The 27247-nt window shown below is 38.2% G+C and overlaps 1 protein-coding gene and 1 long non-coding RNA gene across 4 annotated transcripts in view; one reads left to right on the forward strand and one right to left on the reverse strand.

The window, feature by feature from the left end:
- Positions 1–15335, reverse strand: part of LOC148188310 (uncharacterized) — a 57956-nt gene extending 42621 nt beyond the window's left edge. The window contains exon 1 of the long non-coding RNA XR_015777981.1: positions 15036–15335. This is a non-coding gene — a long non-coding RNA (uncharacterized LOC148188310). The remainder of the gene's footprint in view (positions 1–15035) is intronic.
- ntrk1 (neurotrophic tyrosine kinase, receptor, type 1) overlaps positions 1–27247 on the forward strand; it is a 45094-nt gene that overhangs the window by 7823 nt on the left and 10024 nt on the right. The window contains exons 2-14 of one of the 3 annotated variants that reach the window (XM_042489213.2): positions 2240–2314; positions 3873–3944; positions 7647–7715; positions 10855–11006; positions 12077–12222; positions 17414–17552; positions 19796–20128; positions 21707–21724; positions 21833–21891; positions 21991–22093; positions 24104–24259; positions 24526–24656; positions 25888–26060. In XM_042489213.2, the coding sequence (XP_042345147.1) occupies positions 2240–2314; positions 3873–3944; positions 7647–7715; positions 10855–11006; positions 12077–12222; positions 17414–17552; positions 19796–20128; positions 21707–21724; positions 21833–21891; positions 21991–22093; positions 24104–24259; positions 24526–24656; positions 25888–26060 (1626 nt within the window). Of the gene's footprint in view, positions 1–2239; positions 2315–3872; positions 3945–7646; positions 7716–10854; positions 11007–12076; positions 12223–17413; positions 17553–19795; positions 20129–21706; positions 21892–21990; positions 22094–24103; positions 24260–24525; positions 24657–25887; positions 26061–27247 lie in introns of all 3 variants that reach the window. The other 2 variants (XM_088084613.1, XM_042489214.2) reach the window with 2 other exon arrangements.

Consider the following 27247-nt stretch of genomic DNA (forward strand, 5'->3'; position numbering starts at 1 on the left):
TGTTGGTGAACTCATATAGAAATACAACAACGACGCTCTCATTGTAGTGTTGTCTGTTGTTTTTCCAACCTACTTTAGGTGAAACTGTTGAAAAGGAAACTGCATGACCAAGTTTCCAGCACCGGGTCTAACCTGTGTAATGGCAGCAAAGAAAGTCCCCCGACCCACCTCAGCTCCCACCACACATTGAGTCTATCTATGTGGTAAACCCTGCACATAAACATTTAATTTTTATTTTTCTAATCATCCATTGTGGTTGCCTCAAGGATATCTTCTCAAAATAGCTATTTTTGTAATATTTTTGTTACAATAATATGCTTCAATTTAAGTGGAAAGGAACTGTCACCCAAGGATATGATGAAGATGAACTAGATAAAATCTGTCATTTTTTTCAATTGAGTTATAAAGCCTCCTCAAAAACTAAATGGACAACACCAATACATGGTACAGGAGAGGGTGGAGCGAGAGGTTGAGGAGGGCAGAGAATGAGTTACACAGTTTCCTCCGGCGAGATCCTTGGTAGGTCCGGTCCAGCCATCTATTCAAACATCCCATGAAAAGAGCCGGCTGTCCTTGCATTGAGTGCTGAATTGATCTACAGCTCACTACTTATTCTAGGCTGTGTCTGGAAAAGTGGAAAATGGCTAATTGAGAAGAATTTCCCATCAGCCTCATCAACCCAGCGTCTCTTAAGGCATTATTCTTTTTTTCCACATGAGCAGTAGATTAAGTTCTGATATGAGCTCTGTGGTTTGTGGGTCCCTGGACATCTCAGCTGGTTTGGGATTTGGTGGATGTCGGAAGGGTCAGACACGTGTCCGTAGGGTTGAATTTGGATTTTTTGTATCCAACCTTTTTGTAATTCCAATTCACCTATTCAACAAAATATGATTGATATATTCAGCACTAAACTCTTTTTTTTGCTGCTGTTGCTGCTGTTTGTATGTCCTATTTGTTTGCAGTGCTGTTCTATATGAGCATATGTCACTTCTGCTTCTAGTGCTTTTTTTGTATGTCCCTATCCAGTCTTTACAAAACAGTCCTTTTTTTTAAATTTTTTAAAATCTTTTACACTGTATGCCATGTATCTTTTCTTGTCATATTTTAGGAAGCATTAAGTAACACTTTGGCTAATCCTTGCACTGTAACACCAGATGTACAGTAGTTATTAATTTGCAAGGTCCCTTCTGAAATAATCTAAACTGAAACTTTAATGCATCACTCGATTATGGTCTTGGTTCCAAATCCCACTAGCTCCCATCCACTGTCTTTCTTCTTGTTTCTTCAAACTCCTCATAATAATGCATTTAAAATGGTTAATGGTATATGTAATTAGCTAATCAGTATTGACACAAGGGTCACACAAGTGACTCGAACCTAATTCAGCCTCTTTCGTTGCGCTCAGTGTTTAGTGTGAACTGTCATTGCCAATAGGCTGGCATTTCCCTGCTTTACATTGAGAAAAAAGTGGAGAAACCTTTTGTGGTTTCTTCTTGGGTACCGATGTGATTTCATCCCTGTTTGTCATATTTTGTGGCTTAAGCAGAAGCAACATAAACACAAAGGTCAGCCTTCTACATTGACTCTTGATGCAGTGGTGGCGACGGTGAGTTTAGGAATTACAGATTCACTGAGCAACTTACCATTAAAAAGACATCTGATGAATGTCTATTATAAGTCTATTTTTTCTTTAGACATTTAGTTTTATTTGTCCTTAGACGTTTAGATTTCTGTTGTACTAGGTTGAAATGATCTTAACCTAGATGATAGAGTAAACAGAATCTGTGTATATGACAAAAAAATACTGTAATAGCAGATATCTGGCTATATGTTGCCGATAAATTCTGGTCTATAACAGGGCTACAGCTTGTTTGAATGACGTCTATTGCTCAGCGGGGTAGGTTGAAAGCCTGAAGAGTGCATTGTTCATCCGTATATGGTGCAGAAGGCCACCGCCCAAGCAGCATTTCTTGATGCCTTGGAAGTAGACGGTTGTGGGTTCAAAACTGAAAGTAACAAAATTACTCTTCATTTTATTGTATATCCCTGGTGGAGAAAACTGTGTTCACTTGTTTTTGTAATCTACCAGTTTTTTGTCTTTTCCATCTATTATTTTCACTCAGCATGGACTTAATTGATTGTCTACACAATGGATGGCTGAAGGTCACAGCAAAATTTATGTATTTACCTTGCAATAATCTCTCTCTGTTTCTCTCGCTTTTCTTTTTCTATTTACCAGTTACATGGAAAACCAAGCAGCGCTGGAGAATATCACAGAAATTGATCTTGTTCACTACAGAGAGCTGAAGAACCTGTAAGTAACAACTCTTCACACAACTTGGAAAACTCACTATGAGACAAAGACAAATGTTCATGCCTTGGACTACCATATTGTAAAACTGTTTTACTGCATAGTACACAGCACTGTTTGTGTGTTCTCAATGTCATTCCACACAATACCATCCAATGAGCTCCCCTTACCTACTGTTGCTACGCCTGTCAAATTTCCTTCTCTCAGATGGCACATACTATGTAGTTTATAATGACGATGTGGCAGGTTTAACACTCAAAGTATCAGTATTGTATTACTATTTCTATTGTAAAAATATAACTTTATGCTCTAGAAATACAATTTTTCTTAAACAGAATTAAGGGACCTTAACTAATCATGAAAAACAGCCCCACACCAAAATCCCAGAAAAAGGATTTTCATAGGGTGTCCACATACTTTTGTCAACTATCTGAAAAGGTATCTGAAGATAGTTGGGAAAAAAATCTCTAATGGCTAGATAAAAATCAGTTTACATATTCATATTTAACAAATTAGCCTAATTAACTAGTTAATTTATCAATTACTTGATCAAAAGCCAGCAAATATAAGATTAATAATAGCCAAAATTTCATAGATTTTGTGTTCTCTGTCAGATTTTCCATGAAAGTAAATGATGGATATTCCAGGGCCCTAATGGTTGGCAAACACTTAAGAAGATTGGTAACCAACTGGCCTCAAAACAGGAACAGCAACGGTAAAAATGCAACCCAAAATAAGTAAATGTTTAACATTTGTTTTCACAATGAAAACATCACCTCCACCACCCTTAAATGTTGTGCAATCTTAAAAGTTGTTTAGTAGCAGTAGGAGTGTAGTTTGTTTTAAATGAAGGATGCATGTTATGGATTTTCTTTTTACCGATAACCAAAAATTGCTTTAGGCCACATTTGGATGAGAACAGCCATACTAAAATGGAAAAGTCTTTCCTTTGTGTTTAAAAAAAATCTGCGTTCATATGATAATATTGCAAGCATGATCCCTGTGTGCATGGATCTGCAAAAAACAACCGAAAATGCTGTAGTATGCATACCAGTCCAGCAGTTGGCGTGTATTTTTGTAACACTCCATAGAAGAACACCACACACAAAGCGTCAAAACGTCAACGTTCTCACATCCGTGACAGAGGGGGTTGTATTTTTAAAAAATTGCACTTTCAAAACCTTGTTTCAAAAGTTTGCGTTTTCAGGCCCCTAAAACACTGTTGTTGTGTGAACGAGAGGCCAAATAAAAGAGCCAATTAAACTGGCAATCTTACCCAGATACACTCTCAGTTACCAACATTTGGCACAGATTGATTTAACGTGAATCTGTACTCGGTAATACGGACATAATTTTCATTTCTCAAGATATAAAGTATCTACAATGGAAACATATCCTCAGTTTCAGCAACAGCTGATTAAACTACTTATTATTTGCAAAAACGTTTGGCAGACTAATCAATAATGATGATGCCTAATTCAAACCAGTTTCAGTGTATCTGTGTTTTAATGCTTTCAATAAAAACAAACCACTATTTATTGTTCTTCCTCCCCCTCTCCAGCACCGTCACATCATGTAAGCTGAGGCTCATCTCTGCCAATGCTTTCCAACACAACCTCAAGCTCCAGTATGTGTAAGTGTCCTTGTCAACACAAAAGGATTGTCTTCCCAGCATCATGTTTTGACCTGTATGTGGGTCAGCCTATTTGTTGCTGTCAGTCAGTGCTCAGTCTGTCCCTTAGTATTGCACATGTCACATTAAGCGAGAGCTGCGTTTCTCAAAATCACAGTGACTCAGTCGCTTGCTTGAATAGTTGTATTAGTCATCCACAGATCTGGTAAATGCATGAGTTCATTTAAGGTACATTTAAGGTTTATTAGCAGTAGTCTTACTAAAAGGATATTAATTATGTAGTTTGGGTTGGGCGATAAGGCTGAAAAATAGTCTCACAACATTTTTAAGCTATATCGCAATACACAATATATATCTCGATATTTTGAAATCTCCTACAATTTAATGTAGACTACTAAAATACAAAATTATCAAATTAACTATAGTTATAATAATGCTTTGATATCCCTTTGCTGCTGTAATAATGCAAATCTCCCCATTGTGGGACTTATCTTACCTTAATTCATCATATCTTATCTTATCTTACTAAAGTTAAATAAAGTAGCTACTGTAATATAATAGAGTTATAGTTCTGTTCTAATTATGTTAAATAAAGTATTGTTATAAAAAAAGTTAAAGCCTTGAAATAAAGTCAAATAAAGTACTGTTATGGTAAAATTAAATAGAATAGTGTCATAATAAAGTTGAATAAATTAATGTTATAATAAAGTTAAACAAGGCTTGTTAAAAAATACTGATATACTAAAGTAAAATAAAGCACTGTTATCAAAAAGTCAAATAAATTCCTGTTATTATCAAGTTTTATAAAATAACGTTAAAATTATCTTAAATGAAGTCATGTTATAATTAAATAAATTAAAGCAAGCCACTGATGCTTTTACTTTGAAGCACCTGGCTCGTTGCAGGCCAGAAGTGTTCATCCATATATATAGTTGTTAAAATATAATATCCAGTTGTTTGTGATAAATGCAAGCAAGACAAATAGTATACTTGGTTCCAGTTTCTCTAAAATATAATATAGAGTATTTATAATCTGAATATCTTTGGGTTTTGGACCGGTGCTCAGACAAAAAAGGCAAAATGAAAACGTATTCTATGGAACGCAAACGCATTTTTCACTATTTTCTGGTATTTTATAGACTAAATATACATTTATTAATCAAGAAAAGTCCCCAGCACATTAATCAATAGTGAAAATATTCAGTGGTTGCATCTCTGAAGCCAATTAATTCAGCCTTTTCTAACATTTTTTTTTTATTTGCTGCAAGTGTTTATCATACTGCATCATAGAAACATACTCTTGTAGTGTGATAGCAAATATGTATTCTGCAGGAACCACCAGCTCTTTTCAACAATCATCGAAAAAACAAATGAGTTTTAAGTCTGGTATTTAAATGGCAAAGTTTTTAGTTATTTTAAAAGTTAAATTATGTCTTACATGTCTGAAAAGTTCAGTTTTAAAATCCAGGCTTAACAGTTAATTATAATATTAAAACGTATCGACTGAAACCTTCAAATCTGTCCATTCATCAGCAGCTGACCCTTATCGCCACCATCTTGTCCTCATCGTTTTACTGAGTGTGTGCGACATTGTCCGATGTTGTTTATCTAAAAGACAGGCGGGTTTGGAGGACCAGAGCTGGGGGGAGGTGGTGGAGGAGGTGAGGTAGGCGGGGTGAGCTCGAGAAATTGGAGAAGACATCCACCAGTCACCTTTTACTCGCTCACTTTGGCGGATTATCGACAACTGATGCATAATAAATACACTCCACTAAGGGTCCATTATCACTTAATCAATATTCACTGTAGAGCGAGAGGGTGGGCCGGGATTGGGTGGAGTATAGGGGCTGCTGTGTGACAGATGTATTTCTGAGATTAAGAGTGACGGACTATAACCAAACTGAACAACAGACATGGAGGTCTGGTCTCCTTTCTCTCCCTCTGCAATGTCTTCACCCACAACGCCCCTGGAGCTCAATCGTCTTTCATAAAATTCAGTTCTTAAGAAAACGAGCTCCTATTCCCGGCTCTGCTCTTCCCCTGTGGGCCCAGGGAGGAATCGAGCTGGTAATGGATAAGCCCCAATGGCTAACCCATCTGACATGAACTTTTGGGAGCAAGGAAAACAAATAATTGAACCCGTGGCCCTGCCAGAGTGAATATGTATTGGCTTCCATATATGCTCCCCAGTGTGGCTTTTTGTCATCTTCTGAGGGAGGTTTATTTACAGCCTGGTTCTGTGGCTGTCTGAGGATCATTTGAGAGCCACTGTGATGATATTTCAGTGCCCTGAGAGGATTGACGGAAAGATATGTAGCATTTATCAATGACAGGATTATTATGATCACCTAGCATACATAGTTTAAGAGGTAGGATTATTTCACAATTTGAATTTTTCATTATCTAATTACCTTAGATAATTTAAATCACTACTTCAAAAATGTATTAAAAAATTTAATTATTTAATTAATGATTAAATCCTTAAATTTACCATTATATTTCCAATTTTACATTTAAATAAAACAAAAATTATCGCAGTTTGCACAGATGAACGGTGTTTGGCCACAAGGCCTGAATCTCCCAGACTGCAAAGTGATACAAAAGATGTCACTAAAGTCTACCAGTTGATGTCTGATGACATCTATGAAAGGTTTTGCACTAACCACTGGATCTCTTCCAGCAAATGCAGGAAACTCTGGGCAATCGCAGCATGAGGGTAACCGGAACAGCATTTATCTGCCATCACCAGGTGACAACTAGTTGAAGAGCTTGTTGAAAAACTTTTAAACAGACTTTAAACAGCCTGGAACATACTGCCTGCGTGAGCAATGCTGGTCATCTTCTGGAAGCCATGAATGCTGGAACAAAATACGTGCCAATCCACAAAGTAGATGCATTAGAGAAAAAATTGAAGTCTTTGACTGGTTGATGGCACAAGAGGAAAATTAAAGGGAGCACCAAAGTCTCAAGGATTCATCCTCTGGGGACCATGAATGTTGATACAAACTTTCATGACAATCCATCAAATTGCTTCAGTCTGAACCGAAGTTGAACACCCACCAACTGACACTGCCCTCCATAGAGCCACACTGGCGCTAAAAAGTGCATAAAACTCTTAAATGTGTAAAAACTAGAAATTTCCCCCCCAAGAAATGTGAAACTTTTCCCCTAAAAGCAGTTCTGTAGAGTTTATCGGTCTGTGTCCCCGAGCTACGTCTTTCCTTTGAGAAGTGTTTGTGGCTCTGCACTAATAACCTAATGTACTGAACAAACATAGAGAGAGGGAAGCTGGAGGTGTTTGTGCGTGTGGCTCCTGGCTGGTGTGAAATACTTGCCAAGGTAATTGATCAGAACCCATTTGGATGCATTAACTTTTTCCACGGAGAGTAATTCAAGGCAGGTAGGCATTGCTCTGAAAGTGAACAATCAAATCACAGCGTGACTCAACTACAAAACAGGACTAAATTGCAACAATGAAAAGTACATTTTTACTTTAATTTAGCCTGAATATTTTTTTTTCCATGAAGGAGTTTGACTTGTTCTTTGAAGCAACATGTGAGCAGATGGCATGACTGCAAATGTAATTTCAAAAACAGTGCCAAGAGGTACAAAGCTTTCTTCAACTAGGTTGAATACTGTATAGGGGGAGGACAGTAAAAGAAATGCTGATAACATCATGTGTTGTCTCTCTTTGTTTTATAGGAACTTTGCATCAAACTCTCTGGAACATATCTCCTGGAGGGTGTTTCATTTTCTACCACTGCTCAACCTGTGAGTCCAATTAAACTCCCTGTCACTTAAGTATGTTTAATTTTACAGGAGGTCATGTTGGCTGTGAAAGAAAAAATTACAGATCTTACTGATCGGACTACACAGAAACAAAAGGAGTTGGAGGAAAAAAATCAGTTGTCCAAGACTACTGTATTGTGCTACTGAATCATTCAGTAACAATGGTAATATCTTCATTTAGCAGCCTACATCTTGGTTCAAAGTTGATTGTTGCTTAAAGTACATTTTGGAAACTGGAGTTGTCAAAGTTGTAGTACATCATCTTAAATTTTCTGTGCTTTGCATTTTTTAGTAATAATGGTTAACCAAGATGTGGTGGTTTAATATTAACACGTCATTTTGACATAATAAAGGGAGGGAGTGGCAGAAATTTTCCCAAGCCAAGGTGAGGATCCTCCCGATTATTTTTGTACAGTTCCTACAACTTCTAAAGCAAAAGTTAGCTAAGTGAAAAACTTGAACAAGAAGGCCTGCAGTTGGTCATAGGTGTCAACTGATTTCAGGGCAAATACTGATGCTGATTATTAGTAGTTAATGAGACAGATAACCAATTATTGTAACCAATATACATTTACAATAAAAATTAAAAATCTCCAACTCCAACACAAAACTTAATTTAAATGTCTTTAGCAAGTTTTTGATCAAAACTAAAGCTTTCACCATCATAAACAGAAAGTTCCCAGCTACTTTGTTTATAAAGTTCAGTGAAAATTTAAATTACAGAAAAATAAATAAGAATAGCTCCCTGAGGTTTGACAAAGTAAAAGTTCCTCCTGTGCTGACGCTTTCTTTGCATGTATTGCAGACTGTCTTCCCTGGTCTTGGTTGAGTGTAATACACACACTTTTTCATTAATTAACTTTATTGGCGATCCTTAAAATAAAAGGCAGATACAGATAATTGGTAAAATGCAAAATATCGGCCCCAATAATCAGCCAAGCTGATAATCTGTTGACCCCTAAATGGTCATCCATGCAATACACAGAGGTTCAGCACTAACTCCTTCACATCCATTATCAGGGTTAAGGTTTGTTTACTGTCACAGATGGACCTATCACAGCCTGATCAACTGCTCCTGATGTACCTTTCTCGACTTGTTTATTTTGCAAGTTGGGCATTCACTGTTATATTTGAGCACATTTTAGAAATGTTGTTTTACTAAAACTCTTACTGTACGAGTAAATCTTCTGTGATGTAAAATGAATATCATTTCCACCATTTCTCGCTGTCATATTGGTTGTGATAAGAGTAGGAGGCAACATCAAGGGGCATATACCCCTATAATGAACCGTACAATTACCACTAATTTGGTCATAAACAGGCTGAATTCGGACAGTGAAGGGCAACGTGATATGGCTTTAAAATGATATTGCGATGTTTTAAGGCTATATCGTTATAAACAATATATATCTCAATATTTTTAAATGTAATTTAAAATAATGTTAACTACTAAAATACAGAACTTCTAAATGAACTGCAATTACAGTAAAGTTAAATAAAGCAGCTACTGTCATATAATTAAGTTAAATGCACTTCTGTTATAATCACACAAGAGGTGCCCATGGTGCTTTTATTTTAAAGGACCTGGCTCGTCTCAGGCCAGAAGTGTCGATGTTTGTTCTGTGGACTTGAAGCTTGTGGTCAGCAGTTGGATGTTACAGTTAACTGTTAAGCCGACAGTTAAACACCTTTAATCATAAGGATTCATTCACTGTGAGCAGGCAAAAACAACCAGCTCTCCAGTTCTTAAATTACCATATAATATTTCAAAGTCGAACTGGTGCACTGTGGTCGCAAAACATGACTAAATAGTTGTGATTGCAAAACAAATACTGCAAATACAAACACACACCTCAACTGCTCACACTACCGCAAGTATCACTCATTAAGTCAGACTGTTAACGCAGCGCCGTTAAACATGATGAATTATTTACTGTAAGCTGGAAACAAACTTACAGCTCTCCAGGTGATATATTTATAATATTTGCAAATCACAGTAGTGCTCCATGGTTGCAAAATGTGACTAAACAGAAAAAGTCTAGAGCTCTGCAAAGGCCCTGCTCTGTGTGTGCCTGTGAGAGGCAGAAAGCTGTAGGAGAGAGCGAGAGAACCAAAGCACAGGTGGCTTATGATAACGGCATAACAAAATACTCGATGCTTGTGATATAGTCTTTTTATACATCGCACAATGAACAAGCCGAGATACATTGAGAATATTCGATACATCACCCACCCCCAGCAGAGCGTGTGCCCAGCTTTCAATGACAAAACATGCACATCAGCAACATTGGCGCCATTACCTACTTGGCATACTTATAAAGCCACATATAAAGTACGGCTGGTGTGAACTTGAAAGGTCAGGTCTGAATAAACCTACATGGCAGTCTGAATTTAATGAAAACAATTTGATAACCTAAATCCTGCTATATCTCAATTTACCAAGGGCAACTGTATTAACAGGACAAAACACAGAGAGGCTTTAATCTCTCAGCTTACATTATGCACTAACTGAAAAGTACAAAGATGGTATAACTAAAGATGATAAGTAAAAATACAAAATTAAAAAAATTGGAGACCTTTCAGTGTTTTTTGCTCTTATAGCCTTGTGCTTTCATCATAACTTTGACAGAGGTTAATTCACAGGTGAACATATTTAGTTAGGCGGCCTATTGTAATAGAAACTACTGCTGCCTTTTACAAATTGATTGACGGCACCCTTTTCAGCATTTTTCAGGCTCTTAAGGTTTTTGAAAGCTGGTTCATTACTGAAGATTTCAAAAGTATGAAAAGTTATTTTCTATTTAAAAGCGAAATTCTTCAAGGATTTGTATTAAGTAGAAACTGCATATGTTTAGAATTCTATAAATTGTTAGTGGTTTTTAAAATAAGACAGTACTTGCCGTCCTAACAAAAAATCTCAGCGTTCATACAAAACTGAGAGTCAATACTGTTTAACCTGTTACATAAAGAGAGTATGTCAGCGATAAATGAATACATTTATCTGTGGAATTCTAAATTATAATGTTTGATAATTCTTGTCTTTCTTTTGCTTTTGTCTGGGAAATTTTAAAAACAGACTTGTAGCCAGCGGGGTTGATTTTTCCTCCTTTTTTCTCTTCAGGGTTTTAAGAGACAACCCTCTCGTTTGCTCTTGTGACCTCCACTGGCTCCAGCAGTGGCAGCGTAATGACCGCGGTGACCTGGACAACCAAATGTCTTGTTTCTTGGATGATCAAGAAATTCCGCTCAACTCTTTGGTGATCGATAACTGCAGTAAGTAGTATCTGAACTTCATTTTTGCACTAATGTGAAACTGTATATCATTATTAGTAATAAATGTTTCTGATAAGATGCGCAAAATGTTTAAAACATGATCTAATTTTACAAAAACATTTGCATCTTCGCAGATGCTGAATTTTTCATTGAGGAACAAATAACATGTAATTTTATGAATTTTAATCAGGTAACTGAATTGAAATTGTCCGGCCATTGATTAGGCGAATCTTCAATACGCCTTTGAAAATTGGTGATTTTTTCTTTCAAAAACAACAGAAGGCAATGAGCAATGAAAGAAGAAATGACCCCAAGATTAACTCAAAAAAAGAGCTTAGAAAATAATGAATAAATCTGAAACATAATTTAAAATAAAATGTAACAAAAAATGCTGTCTGACACTGGTTGTGAGAGCTACAGTTGGTAATTTTTTAAAAATATTTGCTGGGGGTGCTGGCAAACCTTCCATTTTTTTTAATCTTGTTTGTATGAACAGTTTATAGTTTAAAACAAGACAAGTTTAAAAAAAAAAGTAAAGGGAATGACCTCAAAAAAGTGCTTAAAACTAATAATTCTGTAACATAATTTGAGATATGTAATATGATCATTTTAAATCTAGTTTCCCTAGCTTTTTCAAAAAAATAATTTTCTAAATCTATTAATTTCTTGCAGTTTACAAAACATTTCGCACCAAGTTGCTCATTGCCTCTTTTCCCATGATTTTGAAAGAAATTGCACCAGTTTGCTCAGGGTATAAAGGGTTAAGAGTTTCCCTCTCATGGATATTCGAAAAAATGTGGCCCCATAAAATTGGCTCAGAAAGGAAAAAGAAAAAACATTTCTTGTTCTTATTCTGCATATTAACGTCTTCAACAAGCAGGTGCAGCGAAATGCAGGGAAGAAATTGGCTCTGCATTGTTGTTTTAATCGCACAGAGCAGGAACATCTTGTTGCCAGGAAACATATGAGAGAGTTTTTGGCCCCCGTTCTGTTTCTCTAAACTGCTCTTCACTCAGTTGTGCCATCACATTAGCGACCTGTGCTCATGCCGTTTCCTCCGCTGCTCTCAGGTCTGCCTGAGGTGACTATCATCGCCTACAAAGATGCAAAAATTCAAGAAGGAGGCAACCTGACATTTGCATGTCAAGTGACGGGAAGTCCCACTCCCAATGTGAGATGGCGAACTGAAGAGCTTCACTCTCGCTTCTATACCCAGGTAGTGAAGATTTTTCAGTATACGTACATGTATAAATCACACATATATATTTACAAGTAACATTTGCTTTTCATCCATCTACAGGAGCTCTCCTCTGTTTCTCTTCCTGAAGTTTCTTCCATTTGTGCCCACCCCCCAAAAAACAGGTGTTTTTGTAGTAGTTTCTCCTAAATCAAGGCTCTAAGTATAGAGAGTGTTCTGAAGTCTTTGGGACAAAATTTAGGGTGTGAAATATTGGGCTATAAGGGCATAATGGTGCATAGAAGTCACGATTCGGTCTAGGTGCAAAGCCCAATGGATCACGCAGTCAGGCTTTATACAACCTGTAGACCAGTGATACCCAACTTGCGGCCGGTGGACCAAATCTGGCCCATATTAGGGAAATAAAGTATAAAATGACAAAACCTCCCTTTAATCTTGTTGGCGTCCTCGCTGTCTTGAGGGAACGTCTCTGTCCCTTTAAGAGTCCAGTGTTTGTTGCTCCAGCAGCCTGTCTCTCAGTAAACTGAATGAGCTGTATTCTGTGTAGAGGATTTATTTTTGTCCTCTGCACATCTTCTGGGCGGATTACACTTCATTAATAAATAAATAAATAAGCCATGTTGGCTTTTTGCTCATGTACTTGCAGTGGCAAGTGGTGAGTGAGGTTGTAGTGAGTTCAGCACCGCTGTCTGTGTCTCCTTGGAGAAGACAACAAAAAACACCAGACTCTCTGACTGAGTTGAAATTAACAGTGCTTCAGAAAATAGTTCAGCAGAGAGGAGACAGACAGCTGATAGGAGCAGAGGTGAAAGAGTCTGCGCTCCATGTTGCTCTGCCTAAAAACATCTGTATGACAGCTGATATGAAGGATCAGAGGTTTTATAAGCTAAATTTTCTAATTCCAAGCAGTCAAAAAAATGCCTTAATCAGCCCCTGATTTGATGCTGGAGATTGGGACATCCCTATGCTGAAGTGCATTACAAAGCATCAAAATAGGGCTTATTTGTCAAAAATAACCTGGCCCCCTAATAGAATTCTGAATGTCCTTAAATCCTGGAAACACCCCTGCGTACACCTAACCTGTGCACGGCTGCTGTGACTCAATTGAGGACAGTAAATGTCAAAAGGTTTTTCAAAAAAAGCCAATCAATTTATCATACGTATACTGATAAATATTATAAATGTTTGTTTATTACCCGGCCCCTGGTCTCCTGTTATTTCAAGAAGTGAAAAAAAACTCAAGTTGAGTATCCCTGCTATAGGCTGTATGGAGATGCAAGACACATAAAATGGGGCTGCATGATATTTAGAAAACATACGATATGTGATAACATCATTGAATATCATGAAAACAATATAATTTGTGATGAATAAACAGATATTTAAGTGCTCAGTTCTGCCTTTCAGCTGTCAGATAAAATACAAAAAATTGCAACAAGTTGAACAAACTATAAACTGAATGTAAAAGGCACAGATAAAAAAAAATGATGGTTACATTTAAAAGTGCAGTTTTCTGCTGATACTCCTGGATGCAATATCCCAAACTTTCATGAACAGAAATCACAATATGGTTGTTAAAAAATGAGATTTTGTGCAGCCAAATCATGAAGTGTGCTATAGCACCATGAACAATGCCATTGATTTATCATTTAATTGTGACCTGTTGAGATTTAAGCAGAACAACTGCTGATATGCGATTTCGGAACCATATTCAGTATTGAGTATTTTGCAAGGAGTCAAACAGGGGTACTGCACACTGTGTTAAAAGCTAAAAAAAATCTGCTTTAAATGTTTTCATCTGTTGCACTCAACTTGCCTGCAGATCAAAGCTAGCAACCAGTAAGGTGCTGGGTGGCCCCCAACCATTTTATAATTCATAAGGAAATTCATAGATTCACACTGGGATTTTTTTAGCACTTTTAACATAAATATGGTGCCCGAGTGCATAAAGAGCATCAAAAGAAAGCTTGTGTATTAAAGAAAGTGCCATTAGAGGGTCCCCCTGGACACCCGACAGACACCCTCCTGACATTTTGTAAAAGTGGCCCCCTGAGCAAAGCAAGTTGTGTTTCTCTGTGTTATATTTTTGAAAATCTTTTTGAAAATCTTTTTTGACATCCTCTAAACGGAGATTAGACAGATCAGAAGGTTGCACAATATACATTTTTGGGAGCTTTTAATGTGTGGATCTCCTGTCTGATTCTTGTGTCAGTATTGAGGATTTTTATTTGACGAAATTTCAATGAGATAAAGAATATAAATGTAACACAGACTCGCAACACAGTCCACAAGGACAGAGATAAATACAAAGTTTGACGTTCAGTTATGATGGATGTCCACACAGCCATATACTGTAGCTCAGTGACTCTTAAACATTTTCTAAGGACTCCTAAAGTGATACACATTAGGTCACAGACCCCCACTGAATAACATTTCGTTTTAACTGAAAGCTTTTTGTCGCCAGATGTGATTCAGACCTTAATCCTGTAGTTATCACCGAGTTGAGGAGAAAACTGCGGAGGAATTTAAACCTTTGATCAGAATAGCCACTTCTGTATCTCTCACCCACATTGGACTCACTTCTATAGTGATAATAAAATAGTGAAAATTCAAAATTCAATTTTTTTATGGGGACCTCCTGGGACTTTCACTGCTGCAGCAAAACAATCAAACCTACACACGACAACAAGCGATGTGAGGCCTGCCATTAACAGCACAACCACGCAGACACGGCGGCCTGCGACACAAACGCCAACAAACAACTGTTTCTGATAAAAGCCAGACAGCAAGCATCTATAACAAGCACATTTATATGATATAAAACAACTTACCGTTGGTGTTTTCATCCAGCCGCTCGCAGTTTGGGTCATATCCAGTCAAAAAATCCGTGTATCCCACATTAAATATACAAAATCTAAAACTTCAACGCGTTTGAAGACGTAAAGTTTGAGCATTTTCCGACCTGTAAGGCGTAAAGCGACCTGAGACGACAACACTCCTCCGTGTTCTGACTCCTTCTGGCCTCAGTGTGAGGATTTAAAGCTTGATTTTTCCGCATTTTAACCGGCAGACCCGCAAACGGCTAAGGCTAGCTAGTTTACACATAAATAAACAACACGCACGCGCCGGTGAGGAAGGTCAGAGGTCACGCTTCATCAAAGTATAGAGTATAGTTCATGTTCAAGATTTACATTATAAAAGTTGTGGAAAATATATTTTATAATATAAAAATAATATTCATGATAAATTTAATTGCACAACAAATAAATACAGTGTAGGAGAAAGAAAGAAAGAAAAAATCATTTAAAAAATTTTTAAAAAACTCTCCAGGTTCTGCTTAACAAATTGAGCAAAACTGAAATGTCTAAATAGTCAAATACATAATCCTTTATTTATTTCATCAGCCAAGTCCCACTGAGACTGAGATCTCATTTTCAAGACAGACCTGAGCACATAATAACAACATAAAACCAAAAAAAAATCAAAATGTACAATATTAGTGATTGTAAATAAAATAATACAAAAATAAGTAAATAATAAAACAAAAAAGATAAATTATAATAAAGCAATATAACACAATAATGAGTCACTGGTCAGGATTTTGACTAGATTGGTTTATCTATGTCTTTAAAAATATAAAACAAGGGCAATTGTTTCAGACGAATATTTTCTGTAGCTCATATAATATTTTATTAAAATACTTTTTAAGCTCATTATGTACTTTTTGTCATCTGAGAAGTTGGGATTGTTCAAAATGAGTAGTATATCTAGGCTATATGAACCTCTGCGGAGTCCTAAAACTAGGAAATTCGTCATCATTTCAGCACCTCCGGTTCCCTTATTTCAAAGTCAATGGGTTTTTTAACGGGTTTTTGGTTAAAAGCCTCAAATAAGGTCTGTGGTTAACACAAGCCTAAAAGACTTTAAAGTTTTGTTATAATGCATAAAATACGTCAGTAAATACCCCACTTGCAAACTTTTAAGCTCTTCTGTGTGTTAAAAGAGGTGGTTGTGAGCAAGTGGCTAAAGGAGACTAAAGAACGCCGTCATCACGCTGCGCTGAACGCAGCTTTACAGCCGTGTTGTTGTGGTGACGTGACCGTAGTGTAGTTCGTTTATAGGTTTTTCAACTTCTGAAAATTACATTAGGCTTCAAAATTCCCGAAGTGTTATTTATTTGTGAAGATTATCTTGCTGAACAAAAAATGTAAGCCTAAGTATCACAAATGTTTGTTTGCTACAGTGCTTATTTTCTGCATTAATCAAAATCATATGGAATAATCCCGTAGGTTTTTTGACGAGGGAACCAGGGTTACGCTTACTTGTGCGTGGGCCTGCAGAAAATCATCATCCCCGGGCACTCTGTGCTCCCACCTGTGAACTGATGTTTGGCATTATGTGCATCAATCTAAATACCCTCTAGGCTATTCTGTCTGCATGCATCAAACCTTCACCCCATCCCAGCCCAAATTGCTTTAATTCTTGGTTTTGTTTTGTTTTTTTCATGGGATTTGTTGATAAGAAATATATATAGACTCTACGTCTTAATCCCACCTCCAACTTCTGTGGTCTAAAATATTGTAGCAAGACTAATAATACTGAAAATATTGGAGCGATTCTTCCCTCTCGTCACTTGTTCTCTGCGATTTCATAAATTCTTGTTTGTCTGTAAGCATGAACTGGTCCTTCCCCTACATACATACATATATTTGTGAGTTCATACTTTGTAAGTCACATAGCCAGAGAACTCAGATCTCTTGTTTGTCTTAGATTCAGGACTTTACATTTTTCTGTAAGGTTTGCTCTGCAGCCTTCTCCAAAAATGTGTAATTCCTTCCCCTCTTCTATTTGATCTCTCTTTATTGATGCTTTCAAGCTCAAACTCCAAAATGCACTTTCTCTCACCTGCTCTTAACTGTCTGGCTGCTTGTGGCTGTATTCATGCGAGGCCACATTTCTGTGTTTCTAAAAGTTGTGATTTTTATTTTATTTGCTCTGTTCTTTGCCTTTCTCGCTGTGCTGTAAAGCTCTTTGGATAAACCGTAGCTTAAAGCTGAATAAATAAAGTTCGTATGTAATCTATTGATCCACAGTATAGTAAATTGGACCCCTTTTCATCCCTCCAACCTACATCTACCTCTGAGCGATCCATACGTGACCCAGCTGCATTAACCCCCTCTGCTCTTTGTCTGCTTTCGGCTGCTGACAGGAGAGAATCTGGGGTTCCACATTAGAGCTGGTCCTTTTCCTCACCGACGTTTCCTCCAGCGACAACCTGCACAACCTCACCTGTGAGGCCGAGAACCAAGCTGGGCCTGGGGAGGAGATGGTGCAATTGGACATTGAGTGTAAGTGCCTGCAAAATAAAAAACACACTCCTGAGAGCTCATGGGCTCAATACAAGTCATCGGGGCTTAATGGAGGTTAGGGCGAGAGCACACTGGGGCCATTTTTCTAGTGCAGGCAGGGTGGACAGCCAGAGAAAGGAAAAATGCACTGCACTGATTTCTTCTAAATGCCCCCTCTACAAATACGAGCATGTGCCCACCATGCTTCTAATGGAGCTCTCTGTCATCTGCCACTCACTCAGGCGACTGGTGAGAAGTGTTAAAATAATGTGAGTGAAGTGGTGCAGGTACGGCTGGTGATTTAATACAGGGATACAATAAGGGGACAAAAGAAAGTGAACTTACCTCTGCTCGCTCTTAAAGAACTCCACCTCGTGTGCCTCTAAATTACAGTTGCAGCTTGACCCAAGAGGTTTGCTGTTGTTTGTTCCTTTCAGATGCATTAGCACGTCTGGAAAGTTGAGGAACACCGAGGAATGACAGCACCCAGCGGTCCCACACAAAACGAGATGCATTAGTAATACATTACTGAAAAAAAAAATTACTGCCCAAACAATATCGTATATCACTGACTCAGTGACACTCATTAGAAAACAATGCCAAAAAAGAGCGGGGGCGCCAATCAGCTGAGGCCAAATGCACGAGCATCGAGGGACACATAATGAACGTCAGGAAAATGGGGCTGATAACCCGCGCTAAGATCTGATTTGAGCCAGTGCTAATGGACTTTTCCCTCCTACTCCGGAAAACCGCTTCATCCGCAGTGATTGGCAGTCTGTAAATGCGTTAGTGCAGCTAATCTATCAACATCAGCCCCCCTGGTGGACGGACACTCGTTAACCGCTAGCCCTTTAATTACTCTTAATTACCTCCCAGAACAGTGGGTGTTTACTGCTGAGTGGCTCTCGGTGCCATTGATTCATGGCGCTCGTGTGGCTTCCCCTTTCGTAAAGCGGCTTCTCTGAATCATGTTTTTTTGCAATGTCTTTTTTTTTTTTTTTTTTGAAGTCAACTTTAATTAGCATTCACCATCACCTTAAGTTAATATTTTGAATGCAAAGGTTCCAGTTCACTATGAACGGATGCCAGGAATCATTTTGCACATTTGCCACATTTTCTCAAAATGTTCATTGTCCAATTCTTCATTGAGAACCCAGCCGGCTCATTAAACACAATCCCAGCCCTCCTTTTAACCCCTGCAGCAAAATAGCTTGTGTGAGGGTTGCTAATGGATGATTAGTTAAATGTGAATAAGAGCGCTAATTTTCACTCAGTGCAAAAGACTTCTGCGAGCTCTGGATAAAGAGACAAATGCCTCAGTATCCCCCTTAGCACAGCACTTTCTGAGGCTGGGTCACGGGTTAAGAGCAGCAGACTGGTCGCTGCAGTACGAGGGGTCTCTGCACTTGAGAGTCCTGTTCGATCTAAACGAGGCCATTTCCTGTAACTTCACGTCCAGAGAAGCTTCCAGGTAGCTTTTGTGGTCGGGGGCACAACAACGACCATGATTCATTATTAACAGCAGGTCAGCACAGGTTTGCAGTACAGATGGAGAACATTGATTCATGGAAACTCAGAGGGGAACCTATAGGGCACTCCTTCACCAACGTTTGACTTTATGGTACATGTAGTCAAGGTGCAACATTCATTTAACCTGGACTAATGTCTCATTCTTGTGCTACGTTCTGATGCACCCCACAAGTATCTGAACTTTCTAACCCTGAGCAAATTGAATTTTCTTTTAAAAAAACATGGAAAAAAGGCAAATAAATGAAGGAAATTATTCAAAAAATGAAACAAAAAAGGCGGAAAAAATGTCCAGAAAACTATATTTATGATTATTAATGTTATATATCTCAAATGATTCCTCCCATGTTTTTCTTCAAGCCGATTTGCTCAAGTTTCAAAGGGTTAATCTGCAGTTATATAAAAAATAAAAAGGAGCAAATCCTCACATTAGAGAAACTGGAACCCGAAATGGTTAATCAACCATCAGAGGAGTTGCAAATTAATTTGAGGCATATTTTGTTAACTTTGCACACAGCCAGGCTAGCTGTTTCCACCTGTTTTCAGTCTTTATGCTAAGCGAAGCTAAACTGGATGCTGACTGGAGTTTCAAATATCATACAGACATGCGATATTCCAGCTTCAGCTCAGCATCTTTCAGTGAAAACACTTTTTCCAATTCCTTATGTATTTTCTCTAACCACCCCTGAACTTCCAAATCTGTCACCTCCCAACAGTTCCAGTCAGAATCCTGTTTCTGAGGGACGCCGTGCAGCAGCACCACTGGTGTTTCCCCTTTGCTGTGGATGGCAACCCTGCACCAGAGATCACCTGGCGATACAAGGGCAAAGAACTCAAAGAAACTGTTTACACATACACGCAGCTCATCCCTGACTCAGCTGACGGATCTGTGAAACACGGCTGTCTCTTCCTCAACAAGCCCACCCACATCAACAACGGCCACTACACCCTGATTGTGCAGAACAAACTGGGAAAGGATGAGGCCACAGCCACTGGGATGTTTATGGACAACCCCTTCGACCCGCTCGATCCTGAGGGGATAATTCCAGGTGAGTTCCTGAAACTGTTTTGGAGATGCAGAACGTTTTTCCGAGCAGCAGGCCATAATGAGCAGAGGAGGCCATTAGGGCGGCTAAAAGAGGAATCTATCATACTATGTTATGATTTTGACACTGACTGGATGAATGTTGAAACAATGACTTTTAATACCTAATATTAATCTGCAATATTTGACAATAAGGTCCACAAAATACTGAGTCATTACAACAACCTGATAACTGATAAACAATAGTTCCTGAACAAGTCTGCATTGAGGACTATATATATATATATGTGTGTGTGTGTGTGTGTGTGTGTGTGTGTGTGTGTGTGTGTGTGTGTGTGTGTGTGTATACTTTTATGTTATTTTTACCATAGCTGTTATTGAATGTATGTAACCTTGATATCTTATCCTTTTTTCTCTTCTTCTTCTTCTCTACTAAAAGTCTAACTACAGACTGGAGTTGGAAACTAGCAATAGCTATAATCTCTATATATGAAACATCACTTACTACAGCTTGTTTCTAACAGGCGGAAGTTGCACTATGTGTAGTCGCATTGTCTCTATCAAATAAACTATAAATAAATGTACTTACAGTAAAGATTAGTTTCTCTAGTGCTGCACTGTGGATACATTTCACAAAAAGAGCAGTTAACACTAATGTCTTCCTTAAATCTGGAGATATTTCAGGTGAAAAATCTATATTTTGCAAAACTGCAATGGAAACACTTTTTCGCTTTTCTAGGTCACATGATGCTATGGCTATATGTGCTTGCCGGTAGGAACTGGTTCCCTCGGGCATGATGCAGCAAGCGCGACAAGAGGCGTTATTGCATCGCAGAACTCTTCAAAAGTTTGGCGGAAGTTTTGAATCCACAATTCCTCTGTGAAATCGCAGACTATCACCCCCTAGAAAATTCTCATACGTGGTCGCTCCGACATGAAAGGGGCTCGCCTTTCCATTATCGCTCGCATAACATGCCTACGTCAACTTCAGTTGGAAATAATGTTGGCTATTACCATGCTTCTTGGATTATATTATCACTGGAGGAAAAGACACAAAGCATCACTGAGTTGAAACACATTCATCTCGCAATTGTCTTTTATCGAAATTTTGAAAAATATCGCTTAAGTTTTGCGCAAATCTGTTATGGAAACACAACTAAAGACACACAGGTGCAACACAAAAGGAGTGGGCAGGTTATCTCACAGGAAATTAAGGACCTGAAATGGAAAAAAAGAAGTGAATATCAAAATAAAACAGGAAGTACAAGACAATCAAACATGAAGAGAACAAAAAATTGGAAACGTAATTGTCCTGGATGAGATGTGACTATAATAATCTAAGTGCTACTTAAGAATAATTTACATGATGTTTACACGTATGCTTATCTGCATCATGTGCAAGACCAACATACTTGGTGTTCAATCACAGTATTCATCAGATAAAAGTTTAATAATAAAGTGAGAGTGTTCCTTCAGTTGCTAAATAGTCAATATCATATATCAATATCATGGGTCACATGTTTGATTTTCTCTAATGTGTGTTCATAAATGTGTTTTTGTTTTCTTGCTTTCCTCATGCTAGTCCTTGATGCTGATCCAAGTAAGTCTTGGATAGATTTTTACTCTCCTACAAATCTTTGCATGTTTCCTCAAAACTGCTGTGAAGTCTTTTTTGGAGTCTTTAACAAGTCTTATTCTTGCCCTTCAGTTCCTACGAACAAATCAGACATGGACGTCACAGAGAACCCAGAGAGTCGAGTGTTTGTGGTACGTCTGCGCTCCATCACTTAACATAAATATGTAAATGAGTATTAATGATGTTTGATGTTAGTGAGTGTAACTGGAAATCTGTCTTTGTTTGAACAGGTGTCTGTGGCCGTGGGTCTCGCCATGTTTGCCTGCACTTTCCTTCTCATCATGGTTTTGGTTATTAACAAGTGCGGCCAGCATTCCAAGTTTGGTATTCACCGTAAGTTAAAGCGCATTATTTCCTTTACTGCACGCATGATACAGACACTAGCTGGTTAAAGGAAACGTTTAACATTTTGGCTTTTTCTCTTTGTCGTCTACTTCTTAAAAAAATCACAACTTGTTGTTTTTCTGCTAAGCTAAGCTTAACAGCTGATTGCTCTGGCTAATCCTCTCTGAGTGTACAGCAACAGGTGGACTTTCTCACATCAGCTATTTATCTAATTCTAAATGTAAAATACCTCTGACACTCTCTGTCAGATGATTTTTCTTTGTTTTTTCCCTGCATAGCATAAAAGTCAACATTTATTTATATTTCACCATAACATTAACAATGAATATTTTGTATCTAAACTACCCCTTTAATGCACTGACAAGAGAGTGCAATGCTAAAATAATGAGCAGTCTTCTGAATCTGAATCTGAATCAACGTCAACACTTTCGTTTGTAGGGTTGACGTTTTAGTTAGTTTCGCCCTGATTCCCTTGTCAAAAGCATATGGGATTTTTCACTGGATTTTCAATTCTAGCAGAGTTAACTCTTTTTTTTTTTTTTTTTAAAAAGCCACTTAAACATTTTGTTCAGCAAAATTATTTTAACAGATAAACACCACTTTTATGATTTTTTATTTATTTTATTTTTGCCTCACAAAGCTTCAAAGTTCACGAGTGTGGTATACACTGATATATTTTATGTCATAGAACAAAAGATAAAGACTCTTACGCTTGCGTTAACCATAGAAGCAGTTACTGCTGAGTGGCTCTTGGTGCCATTGATTCATGGCGGAACCAGTTATTTCAGGCATCTAACCACAAACCCATTCAAAAAACCCTTCAACTTTAAGACCAGAAGCCCAGAGGTCCAAAATCATTTCCCAATTTTAGGACCTTGGGCACTCTATAATGAAAAAATTCTTTGACAAATCAAAGTGCATGGGGACTTTCTGAAAGTTTTACTTTCAGCTTCAAAACTTCTTTAAAACAACAGGTTTGGAGCCAAAATGAATTTCTGTGAGAGACATTCTTTTCATTATTGCTTTCCGTGTCACTCATATAATTCAGCTTCCACATATCTCTGTTATATTTTGGCACTGTATTAGCTTTATCAAAAGGAGCCTAACCCAGTAGATGACATCTTCTCAGCCCAGAACCAATATCTGAAGCTGGATATGCAAACTGCAGAGAACCATAATCAAACGTTCTGCCAAATTATTGTTTCAAACTGCAGATGGTTGTGTCAGGCTCTCAGAGGGCACTGCACAGGAAAGACTGGCTAATACAGGATTTCCACTGAGCTGTAACTTTGCACACAGGCAGCCGCTGTGTCGGCTGGGCTAAAGTGCCTTAATTACTGCATGAGAATGGCGGCAGAAACCTCCCTTGGCCACCGCCACGTGGTGAGGGCCATTAAAGAAGATGGATGGATGGATGGATGGAGGAACAGCTAGACGTGATATAGCTCCACTTGGACCCCACCCCCCCAACACACACACACGCACATGCACACACACACATCTACCCTTCTCACTCTCAAAGTGCCTAAGTGGGCCTGATTGCCTAAGTGGACCCTGCTCCCTCTTTCCTTCCCTCCATCGCTTTCGGTGCTCTCTCTTTGTTGTTCCATTTTCTACCGTGTTGGACTCTAGGGGTTCTGTGGTTTGCCTAGCTGAGTGGGGTTTTACAATTTGGGCCCCACTTGTTTGGCTTTTAATACGCACCGTAGTCAGGGGTTGCTAACCATTCATGCTTCCTTCCCATTTTTTCCAGTTCAATGTGTCCTGATTGCTGCATGGCTGATGATGGTGATTATTAGAGCTCGTCATCATCATCATCTGTCACCATGGTACCAACAAAACGTGCAGCCAAGTTGGTAGCGGAGAATGTTGATTCCACAGAGGGGGAAAAAAATGAATTTTCTTTTGATGGCCGCTGCAATCACAAGTGGTTCGAGGCTGATTAGATGTTACACAGCTCTCAGTTTTGCTTGTTTACATCCCTCCCTGTTTCATTAGGTTCATCAGTTTTGGGCACTGAGGATGACCTCGCCGTGTCGCTTCGTTTCATGAACTTTGGGACCAGCCCGCCTTCCTCGGATGAAGACTCTGGTTTATCCAGCTTTGTCGAGAATCCACAGTACTTCTGCGGCATCATCAAGGAGAAAGACATGTGTGAGTGCTGCCGCTGAACTTATTTCCACTTGTTACTGAATCCGCACTGATATTTCAGCGTCTTGATTATGTTATTATTTGCGCCAGAGAGTTTTCAAAGTATATGTTTTGGTCACTTGTCCATCATTTTCTTAAATTAATGTCTATAATTGTTGCTGTTTTTGTCTTAAATGAGTAAAATCTCAAGCAAATATGATCAACTTTTGGTATAAACAAGACATCATTTTACCCACAGTTTTAAACGTTTTTATGTATTTCATCATCAGGTGTCCAGCACATTAAACGGCAGGACATTGTGCTGAAGTGGGAGCTGGGTGAAGGAGCGTTTGGCAAAGTCTACCTGGCAGAGTGTGCAAACCTGAGCCCAGACAGCGATAAGATGCTGGTCGCCATCAAGGTGAGTGAAAGTATCTCCATGGCAATTTTACTTTTACTGAGGGGTTGGGGGAAAAAAATCAATACAGCATAGTGTGGTCATATTTTTCTGTGGCAATGTTATATAAATGGATTCCAAGCATATTTTTTAATCATATTAATTATTAATATTTCATTTACAAGTTTAACTTTTAGTATCTTACCAGAATCAAAAAATCAATTGCTTTTCTGTATACTAAAAGACAACAAATCCAAAAGAGGCAAACCTTCACGATTTAAGTCGTATGGGGACCACACTTAACAACAACAAAGCTATATTAAAATATCCATTTAACATTAATCTCACCACTCATGCAGTATAATCCAAGTCTTATTTATCCAGTTGTTGGTCAGCACTTCTCAAACATGCATCTGCTAAAATATTATGATATGAAACACTAACGCCTTCGAGTAGCGCATCCTAAGTGTAGCTCCACTTGAGCAGAGTTCAAATGCACCATCTACTTTAAAAAGTTAATTTTAATTAGCAAAAATGCATGTGCTTGAGAAGTAATGGGCATACGACTAAATAAATAAGACTTGGATTATACTGCACCAGTTGTGTGAGAGGATGTTTTGATGAAGTTTTGCTGTTGTTAAACATCGTCCCCGTTTACTTCAATTCATGAAAAATGTTTTTTGGATTCTCGGTCACTGTGGAGATATGTGAAAAAACAAAGCTTTCTTAAATATATTCAAGGTAACCGGTCGTGAGTCATTTATGTACAAATGGTCATTTTGCAGGTGAAGTATTCTTATTAGTACTCACAAAAGCTACTTGATACACCGCCAACAGGAGTAAAAGTAAATACACAGCACTTATACTTAAATCCTCTGTACACTGAAATAACATCCTGCGGTTTCAGAGTGAGACGTATTGTTGAGGACGGTCAGGTGGTTTAATACGCAGCTCATGTTACAACAGGTTAATGCAAACCACAGCAAATAAAAAACTGGACGATAAATCTGGCTCAGATTTATCATCCCATTAATCAGACGTGAACTTTTATTGCAGCACGTCATCACTCATAAGCAGGAGCGTAGCAAGGCATTCTGGGCCCAGTAAAAGAAAACTCATTATCACACAAAAATCCTCTTCTTCTTTACTTTTCTTTTTTTAAATCACATTATTAATTATCTTCAGTTTTGGCTGCTTTAAATGCTGTTTACTTTTACCGAAGCCCAAGAATCAGTAAATGCACGCCTTGTTGCAGACTCTAAAGGACGCCAACGAATCGACTCGGCAGGACTTCCAGAGGGAGGCGGAGCTGCTGACGTTGCTTCAACACCAGCACATTGTTCGATTCTACGGCGTCTGTACGGACGGAGAGCCACTGGCCATGGTGTTTGAGTACATGAGGCACGGAGATCTCAACCGATTTCTTAGGTACGTAGCAGAACTTTTATATTATAATCTGAGGGTTCAATTCCTATAACTGCCAATCTCTGCTGGTCAGAATATTGAAATGATCAGGAGGCCTGTTAGATATTTAATAACATGCAGAAGGTAAACGAGCAGCTAAATGGGAAATGGAGCAATCAATAATTTTAATCTTTACACTAGAGCTGAAACAATGAATTGATTGACTGAAAATTAATCCATAACTTTTTCTAAATTGATTAATATATTTACTGATTCTAGCTTTGCAAATGAGAATATCTGATCTTTTTCTAAATCTTTTATGATGTAAAACTGAATATTCTTGGGTTTTAAATTACTGGTCAGACAAAACAAGCAATTAAAATGACTATACTTAGGCTTCAAGATGTTGTGATTAACTACTCTCCATCATTTCATAGACCAAACAATTCAATTCCATTAATCGAGAAAATAATCAGGAGATTAGGCAGGGCAAGCATATTTGTAAAGCACCTTTAACAAGGTTATTCAGAGGGGGTTATTCAACAAGACTATTCAGAGAGCATTACATATGACATGAAGTGATTATACATAAGCAATGAAAACTGGAAAAAATTGAATTTAAAGGGATAGCTCACCCCAAATAAAAAATACATATTTGTCCTCATATCTGTGGTGCTATGTATCAGTCTAGATTGTTTTACTGCGAGTTGCCGATATTGGAGATACTGACCGTTGAGATGTCTGCCTTCTCTCTAATAAAACGTTTTAAAAACAAATCACAGAAGTGTCTCTTTCCAGAGATCATGACGCAGTTACTCAAGATAACCCACAAACCTTGTTGTGAGCAGTTTCACGTAGAAATTATTATCTCTACCGAATTACAACCGCCAACCATAACGCCACGCAGAGGGAAGCATGCATCCACTTGTTGACGACAGGCTTACGAAGTGCAAGATGTAAAAATAAATGGCGTCCTCCTCGGCTGTAACATCAGCTAACAGTAGATGCATGTTACCTCTGCGCAGTGATACAGCTGGTGGGTGGAGTCCAGTAGAAAGAAAATAGTTCCTACATGAAACTGCTCACAACAAGGGCTGTGGATCATCTGGAGTGATCGGGTCATGATTTCTAGAGAGAAACATTGTTATTTAGTTTTTCAAATGTATTTATTTGGCACTTTGAGCAATAAATAGCACTACAGGTAAAAATGA

The sequence above is a fragment of the Plectropomus leopardus genome, chromosome 11 (genome assembly GCF_026936395.1).
Source record: "Plectropomus leopardus strain MGB_pleo_1.0 chromosome 11, ASM2693639v1, whole genome shotgun sequence".
NCBI classification, from domain to species: domain Eukaryota; kingdom Metazoa; phylum Chordata; class Actinopteri; order Perciformes; family Serranidae; genus Plectropomus; species Plectropomus leopardus.